Source organism: Protomyctophum parallelum, assembly GCF_964188405.1.
Source record: "Protomyctophum parallelum genome assembly, chromosome: 7".
Classification (NCBI taxonomy): Eukaryota; Metazoa; Chordata; class Actinopteri; order Myctophiformes; family Myctophidae; genus Protomyctophum; species Protomyctophum parallelum.
The window spans coordinates 38,289,686-38,307,635 of record NC_139705.1 but is presented as its reverse complement, the minus strand read 5'-3'; the positions used below and the strand labels follow the sequence as shown (position 1 = coordinate 38,307,635).

General features: G+C 43.5%; 1 protein-coding gene across 2 annotated transcripts in view; it reads right to left on the bottom strand.

Moving 5' to 3' along the window:
* LOC310862443 (plexin-A1-like) overlaps positions 1-17,950 on the bottom strand; it is a 313,564-nt gene that overhangs the window by 16,534 nt on the left and 279,080 nt on the right. For both annotated transcript variants that reach the window (XM_083770355.1, XM_083770356.1), the window contains exons 22-27: positions 17,698-17,856; positions 16,452-16,518; positions 2,363-2,509; positions 1,129-1,288; positions 578-681; positions 363-459 (exon numbers count right to left, since the gene is read on the bottom strand). In XM_083770355.1, coding sequence (XP_083626481.1) covers positions 363-459; positions 578-681; positions 1,129-1,288; positions 2,363-2,509; positions 16,452-16,518; positions 17,698-17,856 — 734 coding nt within the window. The remainder of the gene's footprint in view (positions 1-362; positions 460-577; positions 682-1,128; positions 1,289-2,362; positions 2,510-16,451; positions 16,519-17,697; positions 17,857-17,950) is intronic.

The window sequence follows — 17,950 nt, the reverse complement described above, 5'->3', positions numbered from 1 at the left end:
GATAAAGAGAGAGGAGGGAGATAGAATGGTTGGGGCCCAGTTAAGGGTACTCCAATTATCAAAAACCAGAGAGAGATGGATAGGGAGATGGAGAGAGAGAGAGAGGGGGGGGGGGTATTATGGGGGAAATGAGAGAGAGAGGAAAAAAAAAAGTCTGCAGCTGTGAGATATTGAAATGGAATGAAAAGAGATTAATCGGAAAAGAGGAGAGGAGAGGAGAGGAGGGGAGGGGAGGGGAGGGGAGGGGAGGGGAGGGGAGGGGAGGGGAGAGGAGAGGAGAGGAGAGGAGAGGAGAGGAGAGGAGAGGAGAGGAGAGGAGAGGAGAGGAGAGGAGAGGAGAGGAGAGGAGAGGAGAGTGTTACCGTATCTGCTGAGGCTCTTTGTGAATGTGGACGAGTTTGAGATATTGTAGGCAGAGTTCTGCTTTGGCACCAGAGCAATCACTGAACCATCTGTAACCTGCACGCACGCACACACGCACACACACACAATATAATTAGTATTTTGGTAGTATAACAAATATCTATAATTCATGCAGGAGAAACGTGTGTGTTCGTATACGTGTGTGTATACATACCTGGTAGTGGGCCAGTGTATTGAGTCGTTTCCAGTCATTGTCTATCTTTGTGGTGACGTCTTCATCCTGAAGAATGATCCTCGCCATTCGGCCTTGACGCCATTCTATACCAAACAATGATAGAACATCTCATAGAAAAGATGGCCACACGCAGGTGCATTTAACAATGCTGGGAACAAATCCTGCCATGTCATCACGACAATAAGCATCAATAGGGTTTGGAATTAGGGATGTCCCGATCACGTTTTTAGTTTTTGCTCCCGATCAGATTCTGGTCCAATATTTATATAACACTTATGCCATATCACAATAGTACAATATCCAAAATCACAGACAATATCCAGTCTAATATCATGATACATTTAATATTATGTGTATGTCCCGGTTGTATGTTCGTGATCGGACATCTCCCAATCCGATCAATTGAAAATGACGTGTATATGTATGTGTGTATGTGTGTATGTATGTGTGTAATGTGTGTATGTGTGTATGTATGTATGTATGTATGTATGTATGTATGTATGTACTGTAGGTGTGTATTGTTCTCCTACCCAGGTCCATATCAGCTGCTTTGGGTCTCTGGGAGTAGGGGCTGCCCTTGTAAACAGCATCCAGCAGCTTCTCTTTCACCTGAGTGATGGTGTCACAGTTCAGACACTTCACCGTCACCTCCGGCGCGTTCTCGTTCTCCGGGTTGACGCAGTGCAAGGTCTGGAGGGAGACGGAGCGAGAGAGCATGGGATGGGGAGAGAGAGAGAGAGGGGGGGGGGGGGGGGGGGAGCAGAGAGAAACGTGTGAGATATTGATGCATCCTTCACAACCTTTTTGGAACTCTGGGCCACTAGTATATTTCAAACAATCATCAAGGATTGTTTGAAATATGTGCACGCGCACACGCATGCATGCATGCATGCACACACGCACGCACTCACGCGCACACACACACACACACACACACACACACACACACACACACACACACACACACACACACACACACACACACACACACACACACACACACTTAACGGACACACACTTAAGTACACAATCTTAAAAAAAATAAAAATAAAAAGAAAACTTAAAAAAAAGAGAACAAAAAAAGACTGTGTGTGTATGTGTGTGTGTGTGTGTGTGTGTGTGTGTGTGTGTGTGTGTGTGTGTGTGTGTGTGTGTGTGTGTGTGTGTCAGACTGCCACAACAGCTGCGTTCGCTTCCCGCGTCTTACTTGTATATTATTCTAATAGATCTGGTCCGTTTTGAGCAGCATTTTTCAATCTCAACCTTTTGTGGATCAGGGCCCACTTGAAATCCCCAAAGCGTTCGCGGCCAACCCATCTGACCACTTAACGTGTGCATTTTCACAGCATAAAGGTTATTTTAATCAGTTGATTGTGTTTCCGGCTTGGATCAAAGGAACTAACATATACATTAGCTCTTATAATTGGAATCACATTTTAATATTAATGTTATATTATAATTACAATCTTCAGTGTTTTGTCAGTTATTTGGGGCTCCACTTGCAATATTACCCCCGCAGGCCCGATCTGGACCATTTTGAACGTTAATAAATTTAACCCCAGCATCCATATTCTGGGGGCACAGTAGCCAAAAATACCTGATCTACAAGCTCACAATGTGGCACATTGCAAGGCATTGTAGACTTGTAGGCTATTTTTGTCAAAACATTTGGTGCGTAGATGGAAAATACAGCTGTAAGTCAAGTCCAGTTCTCTAAAGACTACGGGGGTGAAGTGGTTAAGTCCCAGCAACAGGGTGACCTACCAGCGTCTTGTAGTCAATCTGCTGTCGGATGAGCTTGTCCTCGCTCAGGGAGTAACGCGCCTCGCCCGTGATGGCGTCTATGGGCCCTTTCTCCATCTGCTGCTTCATGGCACAGTACAGCATGAACAGAGGCTCTCCTGCACACTCCTGGAGGTGGGGCGGAAGGAGGGGAGGGGGAGGGGGGAAAGAGAGAGAGGTAAACGTTCAATTTCTCAATGTCTCTGTGATTCACAATGTGGACACCGCCTCCCACCTGCAGGTGGGACGAAATCCGGGCACGGCGGAGACGTATAGTCGTGACGTATTATCTTCCGTCGTGGCTTATTATTCAATACGTCGCAGCTTAAATAATAATTCGCCAAGACTTAATAATAATTCGTCGCAGCGTTAAGAATCCATCGTGGCGTGAGGACTCGTCGCGGCACTCGTCGGGGCTATAGCTACCCGTTTGCGACGTAATATGTTGCCTTTTGGTATTTTGCGGTGGTTTCCGTGGAGGGGTGCCAGCAGGCCTTTTTCCGCGCGCATCGTGCCCGGGAATCGGCCCACGCGCCCGGGCCCGGCACCACCACCGTCTCCAGGCAGCCTGCGTTCAAGAGCTCTCACCTCCTTTACGCACCGAAAAGAGCATCTGCATCTCCCCGTGGACCGCACGTGTGTGTGTGTGTGTGTGTGTGTGTGTGTGTGCGTGCGTGCGTGCGTGCGTTTCTATTGTTACGCTTATAAGAGAGAGAGAGAGATTGAGGGGGGGGGGGGGGGGGGGGTGGAACCCCTTCATATAGCCTACTACCAGTCACTGGTATAAGTAAAGTGATTCAGCGTCTCTCTCTCCCCTGAGTGACCGGCTGCCGCCACCGCGCAATCAATCAATCAATCACTCCACACCGATCACTTTCCCCCTCTCTCTCTCCCAATACCCCTCCATCTCTCTCTCTCTCTCTCTCTCTCTCTCTCTCTTCCGTGGAGAGAGAGAGAGACCCAGGCGACCATGCGTTCCAGAGCTGTAACCTCTTTTGCGCACGGAAAATAGCAGATCTGCCAGCTCCAAAACCACGCCCCGGGCGGCCTTCCTACATACGGGATGGCCCGACCCGCGTCCCCCCCTGGGGGGGGTCCCCGTGGACCCTTGGGGTTCACGGACCACGCGGTCCACGTGTGTGTGTGTGTGTGTGTGTGTGTGTGTGTGTGTGTGTGTGCGTGTGTGTGTGTGTGTGTGTGTGTGTGTGTGTGTGTGTGTCGCATGCGTGCGTGCGAACTTCGTGACAGTGGTGAATTACATTGTATTTTGATTTGAAATAAATAATGATGAATAGATGTCTATACTGTTGCTTGTGTGTGTGTTTTTTTAGACAATAGACCACTTAGCATTTGATTTAACTATGAAAATAAATGAAGACGATGAAGGATGAAATGTATGTTTCACTATATATAAAATACCTCTGAATGAAATTAAAAATCGGGTCCTACTAATTAAAGGTATATTCAGTGATTTCACTCAAAAAACCTTAGGTTTCGTTTTTGGCTGTGGGACCGACCAGGGTTTAACTGGGGACAGGGAGGAACTCCTTATATGGCCAGCACACTCTATATATTAGGGAGGATTATCACAACAAAACAAATAAATAAGTGATATTTGAATTAAGTGAAATCACTGAATATACCTTTAACCCTAAAAATATATAAGACCATACCCTTATAGGGTTAGCTGGAACACACTGTATGATCTGTGGTGCGCAATCTACAAGCTCCAAGTGTTGCGTCCACATGCAGCGCGTTGTGAGCTTGCAGATCGTCTGTCTGTCTGTCTGTCTGTCTGTCTGTCTGTCTGTCTGTCTGTCTGTCTGTCTGTGTCTCAATGACTCGCCTTAGGCGGATAATATAGGCTACAAGTACAACCTTTATTAAAGTAATCGCACTCAGAGTCAGATAGAGTATAGGCCTAAAAGAGTGAGTTCTCGCATTGCGTTCTGTCTGTCGTAGCGCATGCAGATAGACAGATAGGGGGGGGGGGCAGTTTGACAACAGCGGCTGACACATGTTCATTGATGATGATTAATAGGCCTACTGTATGCTACTGTGCTGCTGGATCGTCGATAAATGGACTATAGGCCTACTGGACTTTGATGTTTTAATGCACGGATTTGTGGCATAATAGCGAACCAGTTTATTAATGTTGGATACCTGCGCTCTTTGCATGTGCACGGCAGATGGGGGGAGAGAGAGAGAGAGAGAGAGAGAGAGAGAGAGAGAGAGAGAGAGTGCGCAGAGAGAGAGAGCAAGAGAGAGAGCGCGCATAGAGAGAGAGAGAGAGAGAGAGAGAGAGAGAGAGAGAGAGAGCGCAGAGAGAGCGAGAGAGCGCGCACAGAGAGAGAGCAAGAGAGAGAGCGCGCATAGAGAGAGAGAGAGAGAGAGAGAGAGAGAGAGAGAGAAATGCGCTCCGTTCATTGGCTCTATAGGCCTACGTGCGAGACAGGATGATTTTAAATAAATATGTCTCTGTCTCTGCGTCTCTAGAGCTATAACATATATAGCACACATGTGTGCACATGTGTGCACACACACACACACACACACACACACACACACACACACACACACACACACGAGATTCTGACAGAATGCGGCGCATGCTTAAAATAAACAGATCTACAAGCTTATAGTGTACCATAGCGTACATACCAGCGTACTTACCGTTCAATAATAATTAGCATGTATTATTATTAACGAAAAACATAAATACTAGCCTACTATTTTATTGGTCTAGTTCAGTTGTTTGAAACAAAATGGTTGCTGCTTCTGATTAGTTAATAACTTTACTAGACCAATTAAAAATAGTATTAGATGTTTTTCGGTAATAATAACTTATGCTAATTATTACTGAACCATTTTAGATGTTTATATTTCACCAACAGGCATGATAAGCATTTATAGGCATAATAGGCCAGTGGCCACCGGCCGGCGCAGTACGGCGCAATCACAGCTCAGTCCATTTTAATATCATAGCGCAGTTCCATGTTTATATACATCTGCTGGTGGGGGGTGCTGCTATATGTTGATTGCCCATTTGTATGCGATAACACATATTATATAATATAGGTGCTTGTATGGTGCGTGTATATATAATAGGCCTACATTTAAATGACCACATTTAACACACACACACACACACACACACACACACACACACACACACACACACACTAGAGCCCTGCACGGGCCTAAAATATAGGCCCGTGCCCGGCCCGGGGCCCGTGGAGTTAAGGCCCGTCCGGCCCTAAGCCCGTTGGTACAGTCCAGAAATGGCCCGGGCCCGGCCCGGAAGCCCGACATATTTTTATTTAATATTTTAAGCATGCGTGCCGCCGCCTCTGTCACTCTATTGGTGCACGGACGCAGCAGCAGCAGCTACTGACTCACAGCTGCACTATATTGCTCTGATAAACCCACATTAACACTAGGAAGTCTGAGCAGCCGTTCTGACCGAATTTGAAATTTCAACGTTTATTTTCTTAGCCCATGGAGTCCAGAGAAAGTTCCCCTTGCATGACTTTGTCTAAATATTCGGTTGAAATCATCTCTGTTTTTTTTCCCATTTGAAACATTTTGTAAATATGATTTTAGGCATATATCTCTTACTCAGTCTGACTATAATCGGCCCAATCGACCGCCGTCACCCTTTCTCCCCCTCTCGTCTTTTGTTTGCGCTGCTTGATAATGGTGTTAATGGTGATTCCCCGACATTTCCTTTTCACTTGATATCATTTCGTAGAGAGCGCCTACACAACCGATTTATATACCAAATGAAAGCCCCAATTCCATAGTTTACATGGTATTTTGATTTTTTTTAAATGAGCAAAAAATGAGCGAGTTATGGTGGTTATGGTGGTAGGGGTGGAGAAAAAAAAAGAACACACAAAAGACAGCTGGAGACGGCATTGTTGTTGTTCAAGCCTGCATTCCATGTCCAACGAATTAAATCATATACGTTTGGCTGGTTAATTAACTTGGAATTTGTTTATTATTTTGATAAGATAATAGGAATATGAATACAATGATTATTATCATTGTTATTATTATTATTATTATTATTGAATGCTCGGTTAGACTCGACCCGACATTTACTTTCCATGAAGCGAGAACGCTTGCCGATGCGCGATACAAAATAAAAAGTGTTTGAATAATTCCAACCAGATAGACCTCCCGAACCGCTAAATGTTTTGTCAGTCAAAAGAACAGTTCTTTCTGCAAGCGACGTGGAACTTATGTAGGCATGCTGCTGTGGATTAATTTGTTCTGGCATATAGGCTCAATATCGCCAGCTCTTTGTCAGTCAAAAGAGTTCAGCCTGTCCGTCCTTCTTTATCTGTAAACTTTTTCTCTCTCTCTCCCTCTCAGGGAAGCATGCAAATGTTCATGAATTCAATAACTGCACGATGTTTTATAAACAGCAGCTGAGCTGGTGTTTCTCCTCAACATGCAGTGCATTTCACGTGTGGAGTTTATTTTTTGTATCACCAGGCTGCAGGCTTTCTATTTAGTGTCTATTTAGTGTGCAAGGCTTACATCCGGTAAGCCACTGTATGCGCTGAGTTCCATACACAACACATACACGAACCGTATCCTCTCCTCACCGGATGTTGAATTCACAGTGCTAACGGCCGTATTCTGAACGATGTTTTTTTATTAATTAAACTGATATAACAACATAACGTGGCTAATAATTGTTTATTTGGAATGTACTTTGGCTGGTAATTTAGGTAAATATAACGCGACTCACTTGTATAAGTAATTTACCGCGGACAGGCCGCATTTAATGCAATACATTGGCTTTAGTAATGTTGTTAGCTTATAATATTAGCAACTGTAAGCTAACGGCTGGAGGACTACGGACAATCCGGTCAATAACATCATTACACTTAAACATTAATACAATTATGTCATGTTTACATGCCTAGTCAAGCAGTCTGTACATCGCGTGGGGTGACATATATTAATTACATCGATAACACACAAGAAAAGACAAGTGATCTTGCTCTTTTGGAAGGAAAAAAATAACAACAAAAGGCAGCAACGTGACACTCTTCCATGGCTATGTTGCAATATAGTACTAACGGGCAACGGCAAAATATATATTTTTCACATGTATTATTAGTTTTATACATTTTAGGAGTGAAAACATGTGTTAAGAAACATATTATGATTTAATTCGTTGGAAATGGGATGCAGGCTTGAACAATGTCTTCTCCAGCTGGAGAGGGACGTGTGGGGGAGAGAGTGGCCAATCAAATCGCACCAAAAACACGGTCCCCCTGACCGTTCAGCCGACTGAGTAGTAGTGCTTTTTTTTCAGACTTCGTAGTGTTAAGGAACATGAAGTCAATAACACACAGACGTCACACTAAAAAGTAGCCTACTTAAATATAATTTTATACAGTAGCTGCTGCATGTGCACTGTCAATCAGCGCAACGCGTTGTGAGCTTGCAGATCGGCTATCGCGGACTCACGCTGCATTATAAAACCCAGCGTAGGCTAGACGGACAATAATAAGAACACTTACGTTATGTATCTGCAGTTTCTGCAATGTACAAATCCAACTTTGTTTAGTGTGGTAATAATGCTCCCGCAGTATTTAATGTTTTTAGAGCCGTAGCCTACAGGCTACTTACTTAGTACTCGGTGTGTGTGTGTGTGTGTGTGTGTGTGTGTGTGTGTACAGCTGCGCTGCACAATAATTAGGAGAGAGAGAGGACGAGAGTTTATAGGCACGGAGCGAGAGAGATAGAATGTAAAACACGTTGTTTCAAAGTCTTTATAGTTTTGACCAGATTTTAGTGTGCTTGCCTTGTGGCTTGTGTGTGTGCGGACACTGCGGAGGGGTTATTGTCACGTCACTATGGAGCATGCTGCCGCGCTGCTGAAGCAAGTCCAGTCTGGGTGAAATTCACATCAGAAAATTAATATAACGGCGCGTGAGCCTGGGCCCGTTGGGCAGTGACAAAGTCGGCCCGGGCCCGGCCCGTTTTGGTGGGCCGGGCCGGGCCCCGACAGGCTTGCAGGTCTCTAACACACACACACACACACACACGTGCGGTCCACGGGGACCCCCCCAGGGGTAGATCTGCTCTTTTCGGTGCGCAAAAGAGGTGAGAGCTCGGGAACGCAGGCTCGCCTGGAGACGGCGGAGAGCTTCACGGAACCGGGCCGGCGAGGCGCACGCGGTGGTGCCGGGCCCGGGCGTGTGGGCCGATCGCCGGGCACGATGCTCGCGGAAAGGCATGCCTTTCAATACCACCAAATACCAAAGGCAACCTATTAGGCCTACGTCGCAAACGGGTAGATATAGCCCCAGCGAGTGCCGCGACGAGTCCTCACGCCACGACGGATTCTTAATGCTGCAACGAATTATTATTAAGTCGTGGCGAATTATTATCTATAGCCCCGACGAGTGCCGCGACGAGTCCTCACGCCACGACGGATTCTTAACACTGCGACATATAATTCAAAACACGCTGCGACGTACAAGCAGCTAAATGTTAGTGTTGCATCATGTTCTACAAAACTGTGGTAATGCAGTAAAGGTAATAAAAAACGCTAATCCTTATTATATAATTTATATATAAAGAATGCATAATGCATAATATTTATGAGACGGTATACACACCAGGTACTAATTTGAGTACATTAGTGCAAGTAACATTGATGTCCTTTTCATCTGGCGTCCGTGTTGTCAGCTGTGTTCATTACATTCACTCCTCCTCATTATCATTCACAGCTTGTTTCCGTAGTTGAAAAACAAGGCATGTAACAGCCAAGAACTTGGAATGTTCCACAGACCCATGACTCACCACTTCAGCATTAAAGCCCGGTCCCCCAACTGCGTTCCGACTTGCCAAAAATGCTAATAAACAGCTTACATTTCTCAAAGCTAATATAGTGAAGCATTCCCTCAACTCAACCGCTAATAACCTTTTAAATTAATTCACTCCAAATGTCAGTACAATTTCCACTGTTCCAAGACAGTGGTGCTCGATCTTTTTTCAAACAATTTCAAACAATACTCAAGGACCACCACACCCTGCTTCGGCTTAGTTGCATTCTGGTGTCACGCACTGAAAATCGGCAGTGAGCTTGCGTTGATTAACTATGTTGGGTGCACGAACACGGCACGCCAACAAAGTATTGTCAAGCCCTTAAAAGTCATTACTTATATTATTTGTCTCAGTCTAGATACTTTGACACTGAAGCCTGATTTCTTCCACATACAAGGCTTCCGCCTGACAGCGACAAAATAACAATGTTGTCCTGCAGGTTTGAGAAAACAAATCAGATTTGCCTGCAGTCTAAACAAAGTCTAAGACCATAGAAAGCAACCGGACGAGAGAGTTTTCTAGCAGGTCAAGGCCCCCATGTGATTCATGGTGAAGTGCACTGTGCACACCATTCCACCAGCCTCTGGCATGCTGGCATAGTGTTAAAGATGCAATGACACAAGTTCAAGTCAAGTTCGAAAAAGTTTGATATTGATTTCGAACATCATTTTTATTCAGACAGACGGTACAAAACTTGGCAGAGCGAGTGAGGGTCTAACCCTTCCCTAGCACGCTGCGGTCTGTTGCATTGTGATAGGCTGAGCCTGTCCTTGGGCCATGGGTGCACTAATGCGGAATTGCGGATGCATTCCACAATGCTAGCTTGTTTGCATGTCAAAGGTTCCGCACCGGAGATTTCACACTGAATGTTTGCCATCCGCAAATAAATACCTTTCTTAGATCCAAAATACTTTGATCTCCAAGGGGAATTACTTTGTCTTGTATGCAGGAATATCAGGATAGTTAGCAAGTTAGTTATTTGTCCTGTGTTACAAAGCCTAAAAGGCAAACACAATTCGTATTCTTATTGACATGTTCCAATGGCAAAAACACCCTGTCTTCCTAACTCTGTTTATACATCCCTGTTAAAAACATCCTGTCTTCCTAACTCTGTTCATACATATCTCTGTTAAAAACACCCTGTCTTCCTAACTCTGTTCATACATCCCTGTTAAAAACAACCTGTCTTCCTAACTCTGTTCATACATCCCTGTTAAAAACACCCTGTCTTCCTAACTCTGTTCATACATCCCTGTTAAAAACACCCTGTCTTCCTAACTCTGTTCATACATCTCTGTTAAAAACACCCTGTCTTCATAACTCTCTTCATACATCCCTGTTAAAAACACCCTGTCTTCCTAACTCTGTTCATACATCCCTGTTAAAAACACCCTGTCTTCCTAACTCTGTTCATACATCCCTGTTAAAAACACCCTGTCTTCCTAACTCTGTTCATACATCCCTGTTAAAAACACCCTGTCTTCCTAACTCTGTTCATACATCCCTGTTAAAAACACCCTGTCTTCCTAACTCTGTTCATACATCCCTGTTAAAAACACCCTGTCTTCCTAACTCTGTTCATACATCCCTGTTAAAAACACCCTGTCTTCATAACTCTCTTCATACATCCCTGTTAAAAACACCCTGTCTTCCTAACTCTGTTCATACATCCCTGTTAAAAACACCCTGTCTTCCTAAATCTGTTCATACATCCCTGTTAAAAACACCCTGTCTTCCTAACTCTGTTCATACATCCCTGTTAAAAACACCCTGTCTTCCTAACTCTGTTCATACATCCCTGTTAAAAACACCCTGTCTTCCTAACTCTGTTCATACATCCCTGTTAAAAACACCCTGTCTTCCTAACTCTGTTCATACATCCCTGTTAAAAACACCCTGTCTTCCTAACTCTGTTCATACATCCCTGTTAAAAACACCCTGTCTTCATAACTCTGTTCATACATCCCTGTTAAAAACACCCTGTCTTCCTAACTCTGTTCATACATCTCTGTTAAAAACACCCTGTCTTCATAACTCTCTTCATACTTCCCTGTTAAAAACACCCTGTCTTCCTAACTCTGTTCATACATCGCTGTTAAAAACACCCTGTCTTCATAACTCTGTTCATACATCGCTGTTAAAAACACCCTGTCTTCATAACTCTGTTCATACATCCCTGTTAAAAACACCCTGTCTTCCTAACTCTGTTCATACATCCCTGTTAAAAACACCCTGTCTTCCTAACTCTGTTCATACATCCCTGTTAAAAACACCCTGTCTTCCTAACTCTGTTCATACATCCCTGTTAAAAACACCCTGTCTTCCTAACTCTGTTCATACATCCCTGTTAAAAACACCCTGTCTTCCTAACTCTGTTCATACATCCCTGTTAAAAACACCCTGTCTTCCTAACTCTGTTCATACATCCCTGTTAAAAACACCCTGTCTTCCTAACTCTGTTCATACATCTCTGTTAAAAACACCCTGTCTTCCTAACTCTGTTCATACATCGCTGTTAAAAACACCCTGTCTTCATAACTCTGTTCATACATCCCTGTTAAAAACACCCTGTCTTCCTAACTCTGTTCATACATCCCTGTTAAAAACACCCTGTCTTCCTAACTCTGTTCATACATCCCTGTTAAAAACACCCTGTCTTCCTAACTCTGTTCATACATCCCTGTTAAAAACACCCTGTCTTCCTAACTCTGTTCATACATCCCTGTTAAAAACACCCTGTCTTCCTAACTCTGTTCATACATCCCTGTTAAAAACACCCTGTCTTCCTAACTCTGTTCATACATCCCTGTTAAAAACACCCTGTCTTCCTAACTCTGTTCATACATCTCTGTTAAAAACACCCTGTCTTCATAACTCTGTTCATACATATCTCTGTTAAAAACACCCTGTCTTCCTAACTCTGTTCATACATCCCTGTTAAAAACACCCTGTCTTCCTAACTCTGTTCATACATCCCTGTTAAAAACACCCTGTCTTCATAACTCTGTTCATACATATCTCTGTTAAAAACACCCTGTCTTCCTAACTCTGTTCATACATCCCTGTTAAAAACACCCTGTCTTCCTAACTCTGTTCATACATCTCTGTTAAAAACACCCTGTCTTCATAACTCTCTTCATACATCCCTGTTAAAAACACCCTGTCTTCCTAACTCTGTTCATACATCGCTGTTAAAAACACCCTGTCTTCATAACTCTGTTCATACATCGCTGTTAAAAACACCCTGTCTTCATAACTCTGTTCATACATCCCTGTTAAAAACACCCTGTCTTCCTAACTCTGTTCATACATCCCTGTTAAAAACACCCTGTCTTCATAACTCTGTTCATACATCCCTGTTAAAAACACCCTGTCTTCATAACTCTGTTCATACATATCTCTGTTAAAAACACCCTGTCTTCCTAAATCTGTTCATACATCCCTGTTAAAAACACCCTGTCTTCCTAACTCTGTTCATACATCCCTGTTAAAAACACCCTGTCTTCCTAACTCTGTTCATACATCCCTGTTAAAAACACCCTGTCTTCCTAACTCTGTTCATACATCTCTGATAAAAACACCCTGTCTTCATAACTCTCTTCATACATCCCTGTTAAAAACACCCTGTCTTCCTAACTCTGTTCATACATCGCTGTTAAAAACACCCTGTCTTCATAACTCTGTTCATACATCGCTGTTAAAAACACCCTGTCTTCATAACTCTGTTCATACATCCCTGTTAAAAACACCCTGTCTTCCTAACTCTGTTCATACATCCCTGTTAAAAACACCCTGTCTTCCTAACTCTGTTCATACATCCCTGTTAAAAACACCCTGTCTTCCTAACTCTGTTCATACATCCCTGTTAAAAACACCCTGTCTTCATAACTCTGTTCATACATCCCTGTTAAAAACACCCTGTCTTCCTAACTCTGTTCATACATCCCTGTTAAAAACACCCTGTCTTCCTAACTCTGTTCATACATCCCTGTTAAAAACACCCTGTCTTCATAACTCTGTTCATACATCCCTGTTAAAAACACCCTGTCTTCCTAACTCTGTTCATACATCCCTGTTAAAAACACCCTGTCTTCATAACTCTGTTCATACATCCCTGTTAAAAACACCCTGTCTTCCTAACTCTGTTCATACATCCCTGTTAAAAACACCCTGTCTTCATAACTCTGTTAACGCCAGAGGACTCGCTCCATCTGTTTAACATCTAGTGAGGTTTTATTAAGGTCATGGATAGTGAGAGCTCTCAGATCAACCCGGCCTGGCTACATGTCATCTGATTGGCCAGGTGTAATCATAGTCTATAAACACCATCTGATTGGTCATGTGAACTGTGAGCTTGTAGATCTGTTATTGTCAGGTTAGACATGGCTGCAGTTAAAGCTGACATCCAAAGTCTTTATGTCTCTCTCTCAACCGAGAGAGACAACAACGTCCAAACTACAACAAAAAGTTGGTGGCGCGTCGAGTATCCAGTCCAGTTCTTCAGATAACTTTGTCAACCAGTCTAAATGTCTCAATGGAAGAGTAGGGGGACCACCTCCAACCACTGCAGATGTGGGTTGTGGGCTACTTATATTCATATCGTATGAACATTCTCTCCCATACAGATGTTCTATTCGTTACGATAATGACCCAGATTGTAGCTGCAAGGCGTGCGTTTAGTGAGGTTAAGGATCTGGGAGCTTTCTCTCTCTCCATCCTCCTCTCCTCCTGCGGATGAATCATCCCTCCATCCTCGACCCCCACTGTCATCCGTTCTCCACCTCACCTCAGACCCCCGTCTTCTCTTCTCACTCCTCGTTCTCCTCTCTATCAGTCACCCCCCCCCCTCTCCTCCGTCGTCGTGGCCATATGCTGCTAAGCGTGTCGTTAGCATCTGGGCTAATTAGGCGGACAGCTGCTAACGAGACAGAACCCCCCCCACCCCCCCCACCAACAACAACAACCAAGAACAACAACAACAGCCACCTCCTCCCACCTCCTTCAGTGCTCATAGCGGCTTTATTAATGGCATCCCTCTGTAATAGCACGGTTCCTCCTAGCAATGGAGGAGGCAAGGTGATGTTGAGGGGCAAAGAGAGAGACAGGGAGAGCGGGGAGAAGAGCGCACAAGGCTGTCGGCACGCATGCACGCACACAAACACACACACCCTCAGGCGAGGCTAACAACCTCGAGGCAGGAGAGGAGAAATAACGACATCCGAATAAAGAAAAGAAAAGAAAAAGTCAAGCCTGAATTTATATCTCAGCGTATGCTGGGAGAATAGCCGATCGCCAAGCTCACAATTTGGCATGAAAGAGGCGGGTTGTGAGTTTGGCGATCTGCTATTTTATCGGCTATGAATTACGCACCAGGGCGGCGCGGGGAGGGGGGTGATCAGCGCCAAGGAGACGTGAAATGGAAACAAGGCAGCAAAACGAGACGAGCGGAGCTTGAAGAACGGACACAGCGAGCGTACAGACTAACGAACGACAGGATAAATGTTTCAAGAACCCCAAGGGAAATAACTTCATACTGTACTGTTATGAGCCGGTGCCATTTCTCTCTCATAATCTCCTGACTATATTTGGAGGGCGTATTTTGTTTGCCAAGTTGTTCTTAAATGAACTAAAGCTGACACATTAAAGAGACTTTAAATCTCATATCTTTATCTGCATCCTCAGAGGAGAAGGTCTTTAGTACTGGCACTGTGGCAGTAAGACAAAAAAGGTGGCAATGTTTTTATACTCGGAGTTGAGAGTTCATATATATATATATATATATATTAGGGCCGGGACTAATTGCAATTAATTTAGATTAATTAACTACAGAAAAATTAATCGCGATTAACTACAGATAAATTAATCGCACCTTTTTTTTCACCGCGGAACGTTTCTCACTGGGCGCTTTTCTATAGTACTGAAAACTGGAAATAATAAAAAGTCACCCCATTTTGTGTTGCCTAGAACTGGAGGTCTGACAAAAAACAGTAACAATATGAAGTAAGTACAGCTTTGTGATGTCACTGAGATGTACTTGTTACTGTTACTAATTTTTTTTCAGACCTCCAGTTCTAGGCAACACAGAATGGGGTGACTTTTTATTATTATTTCCACAACAGGTATATTAATGACAGTAAAATGTTGAAAATGAGTGGTATCCTGTAGTCACTATTCGTTGATTCACTGGGATACCAAAAAACATTTAAAAAAAAAGGTTTCTCGCTGTTCTCGGGTTGAATATTGATATGCGATTAAAATGCGATTAATCTAGATTAATTAATCGCAAAGCCTCTGATTAATTAGATTTTTTTTTTTATCGAGTCCCAGCTCTAATATATATATATATATATATATATATATATATATATATATATATATATATAATTGCCAGCTAGCTCACTGCATTTGTTTTTACCTGAGTTTCAAATAATTATAACGTTGTTATTAAAACGTAATTAAAAATAAATGTATAGGCCCAGGCGGTGGCGTAACCGTCTGGGCACCCGACTGGTAATCCAGTCGCAGTGTGCCGCGGGTTCGACTCCCGAGCCCGACACGGCCTTTACTGCATGTCATCCCCCCATCTCTCTCCCGCTTCCTGTCAGCCTACTGTCTGTCCCTTCAAAAACCAATAAAAGGCGTAAGCCGCAAAAAATATCTTAAAAAAAAAATAATAATAATAAAAAAAAATGTATACAGAAAGTGGTTAAAATGTAGTCTACAACTGAAAACTAGAATGAAAGAATAAATAATTAGTACCCGTATAGAGGGGAATAGGCTAAAGAAAGCATCAACAATTCATCAGAATACTCAGCTGTATAAATATTGTAGTGTACTGTAAGTTTGATCTAACGCCTGATTTATACTAGTGTCTCGCACCAAAAACAATAAAGCCGCTCCATCAGCTCACATCGCATCACAATGTGTTTTAGATCTGCTGACGCCATACGAAGCAAAGTATAAACCAGGCTTAAATTGTACACATTCACACACACCGGTGGTGGGGGCAGCCATGCAAGACACCAAGCAGCTCATCAGGAGCAGTTGGGGGTTCAGTGTCTTGCTCAAGATTATGCAGGAAAAGTACAGGAGAGCCTGAAGTGTTGCTATGGCACATCGATTCTGTATGAGAGTGGTATCATCAGAAAAGTGGATCAAATTCAAAGTCATGTATATAGGGCAAATGCAACGAAAAAGGTCAAGACTTTCGTGGCCTTACCTTGAGGAACTTGTAAAGCAGGAATGTGAACCAGTTGGTGAGCATCTTCTCTGCAACCGACTCCGTTCTAGCAGGAAAATGAGTACAAGATGAACACGTGAATTCAAAAGATTCCAATAAACAGCTTTTCCGCTTCCTGATATGGCTGTGCCGAATGTCTTGTGGAGGCCTGTCAAGAATTGAAAGCATAACAATGTTCTCAAGTCAGCGCTAATGTCTCATAATCATCGCTGTTGGGCAGACAATCTTGTACTGCATGTACATGGAGCCAAACCTGTGCTCAAATGCATCCAATGTAGTTATTATTTAGTCACAAGCTCTTGTTAATAGTCTTGTTAAATATTTATAAACCTCACAGACAGACAGACAGACTTACATGACATGCCCAAAGTATACGGAGAGCAGTTTGAACGTGGTGAAGCAAAATTGATAAGCTGGACGTCACCGTTTTGACAGCCATGCTACAGATCGTGGCTGTCAGGCATGCAACCTCTCATCTCCAGAATAATTCATGCCCTACTTCATCACACTACACTGTCACACAAAAGTAGAAATGAAACTGAAAGTGGTTATGTCCGTCTTTGGGCTTTATACTGTATAATATTGAATGTCATGTATTACATGACATTTACAAGACCTAAAGACATTTTAAAGATCTGAAAATTACAACTGTTTTGTATACATGGTTTCCACCCGACAGCAACGAGATGCTATATTGTGTCTGACACTACATTATGCATTCATCCACTCTATTACATAGTCAGAGCATGCATGGTATTGGTTATAGGCTGCATGTCAGCTGTGCTGCTTACCTGTCTATCTGTCAAAACATCTGTCAATTATGTCTGCATTCATATACAGCATACCTGGCTGTTTTCTCTCTGTGTGCGAGCGCGTCTGTGTGTGTGTGTGTGTGCACGCGCGTGTGCGTTGTATGGCTAAATGTAATACTATTGTTCACATAATTATCATCGCTGTCAGGCAGAAACCTTGTAAACGACGCCTTGCCAGCGTGTATTTTAAAAGATTTTTTAAAGTGGAAGTTGTTAAGTGTGTCTGTGGGTTTTATAAATAACTGAACCAATGGCAAAAATTGCAAGAATAACTACTACTTTGGATCCACTAGAGCACAGGTTCTTTATTCCAAAGTAAAAGGAGGTTTCCCATGTCCAACAGCGACGATCAGAGCATCTGCTAAATGCCTACATGGCGAATGGTAATGAGTGTTATACTGCGGGCCCATTACCTCCTGAGCAGCAGTTTGGGGTGGTTCTTGCTCTCCAGGTTCTTGTCGATGAGGTCAGACAGCAGTTGTTTGAGGACCCCGGTGGCGTATTCCAGCTCTCCCTGCAGGGCTGTCATGATGAGAGAAGCCACGTTTCCCCTGTCCCGCATGGAGAAGGACCTGCCGGTGCAGAGGAACAGTTAGAGGAAGAACGCCATATGAAATGGGAAGGAATTAATGGCTTAAAACAGGGTCAAATCTCATTCAAATGTGA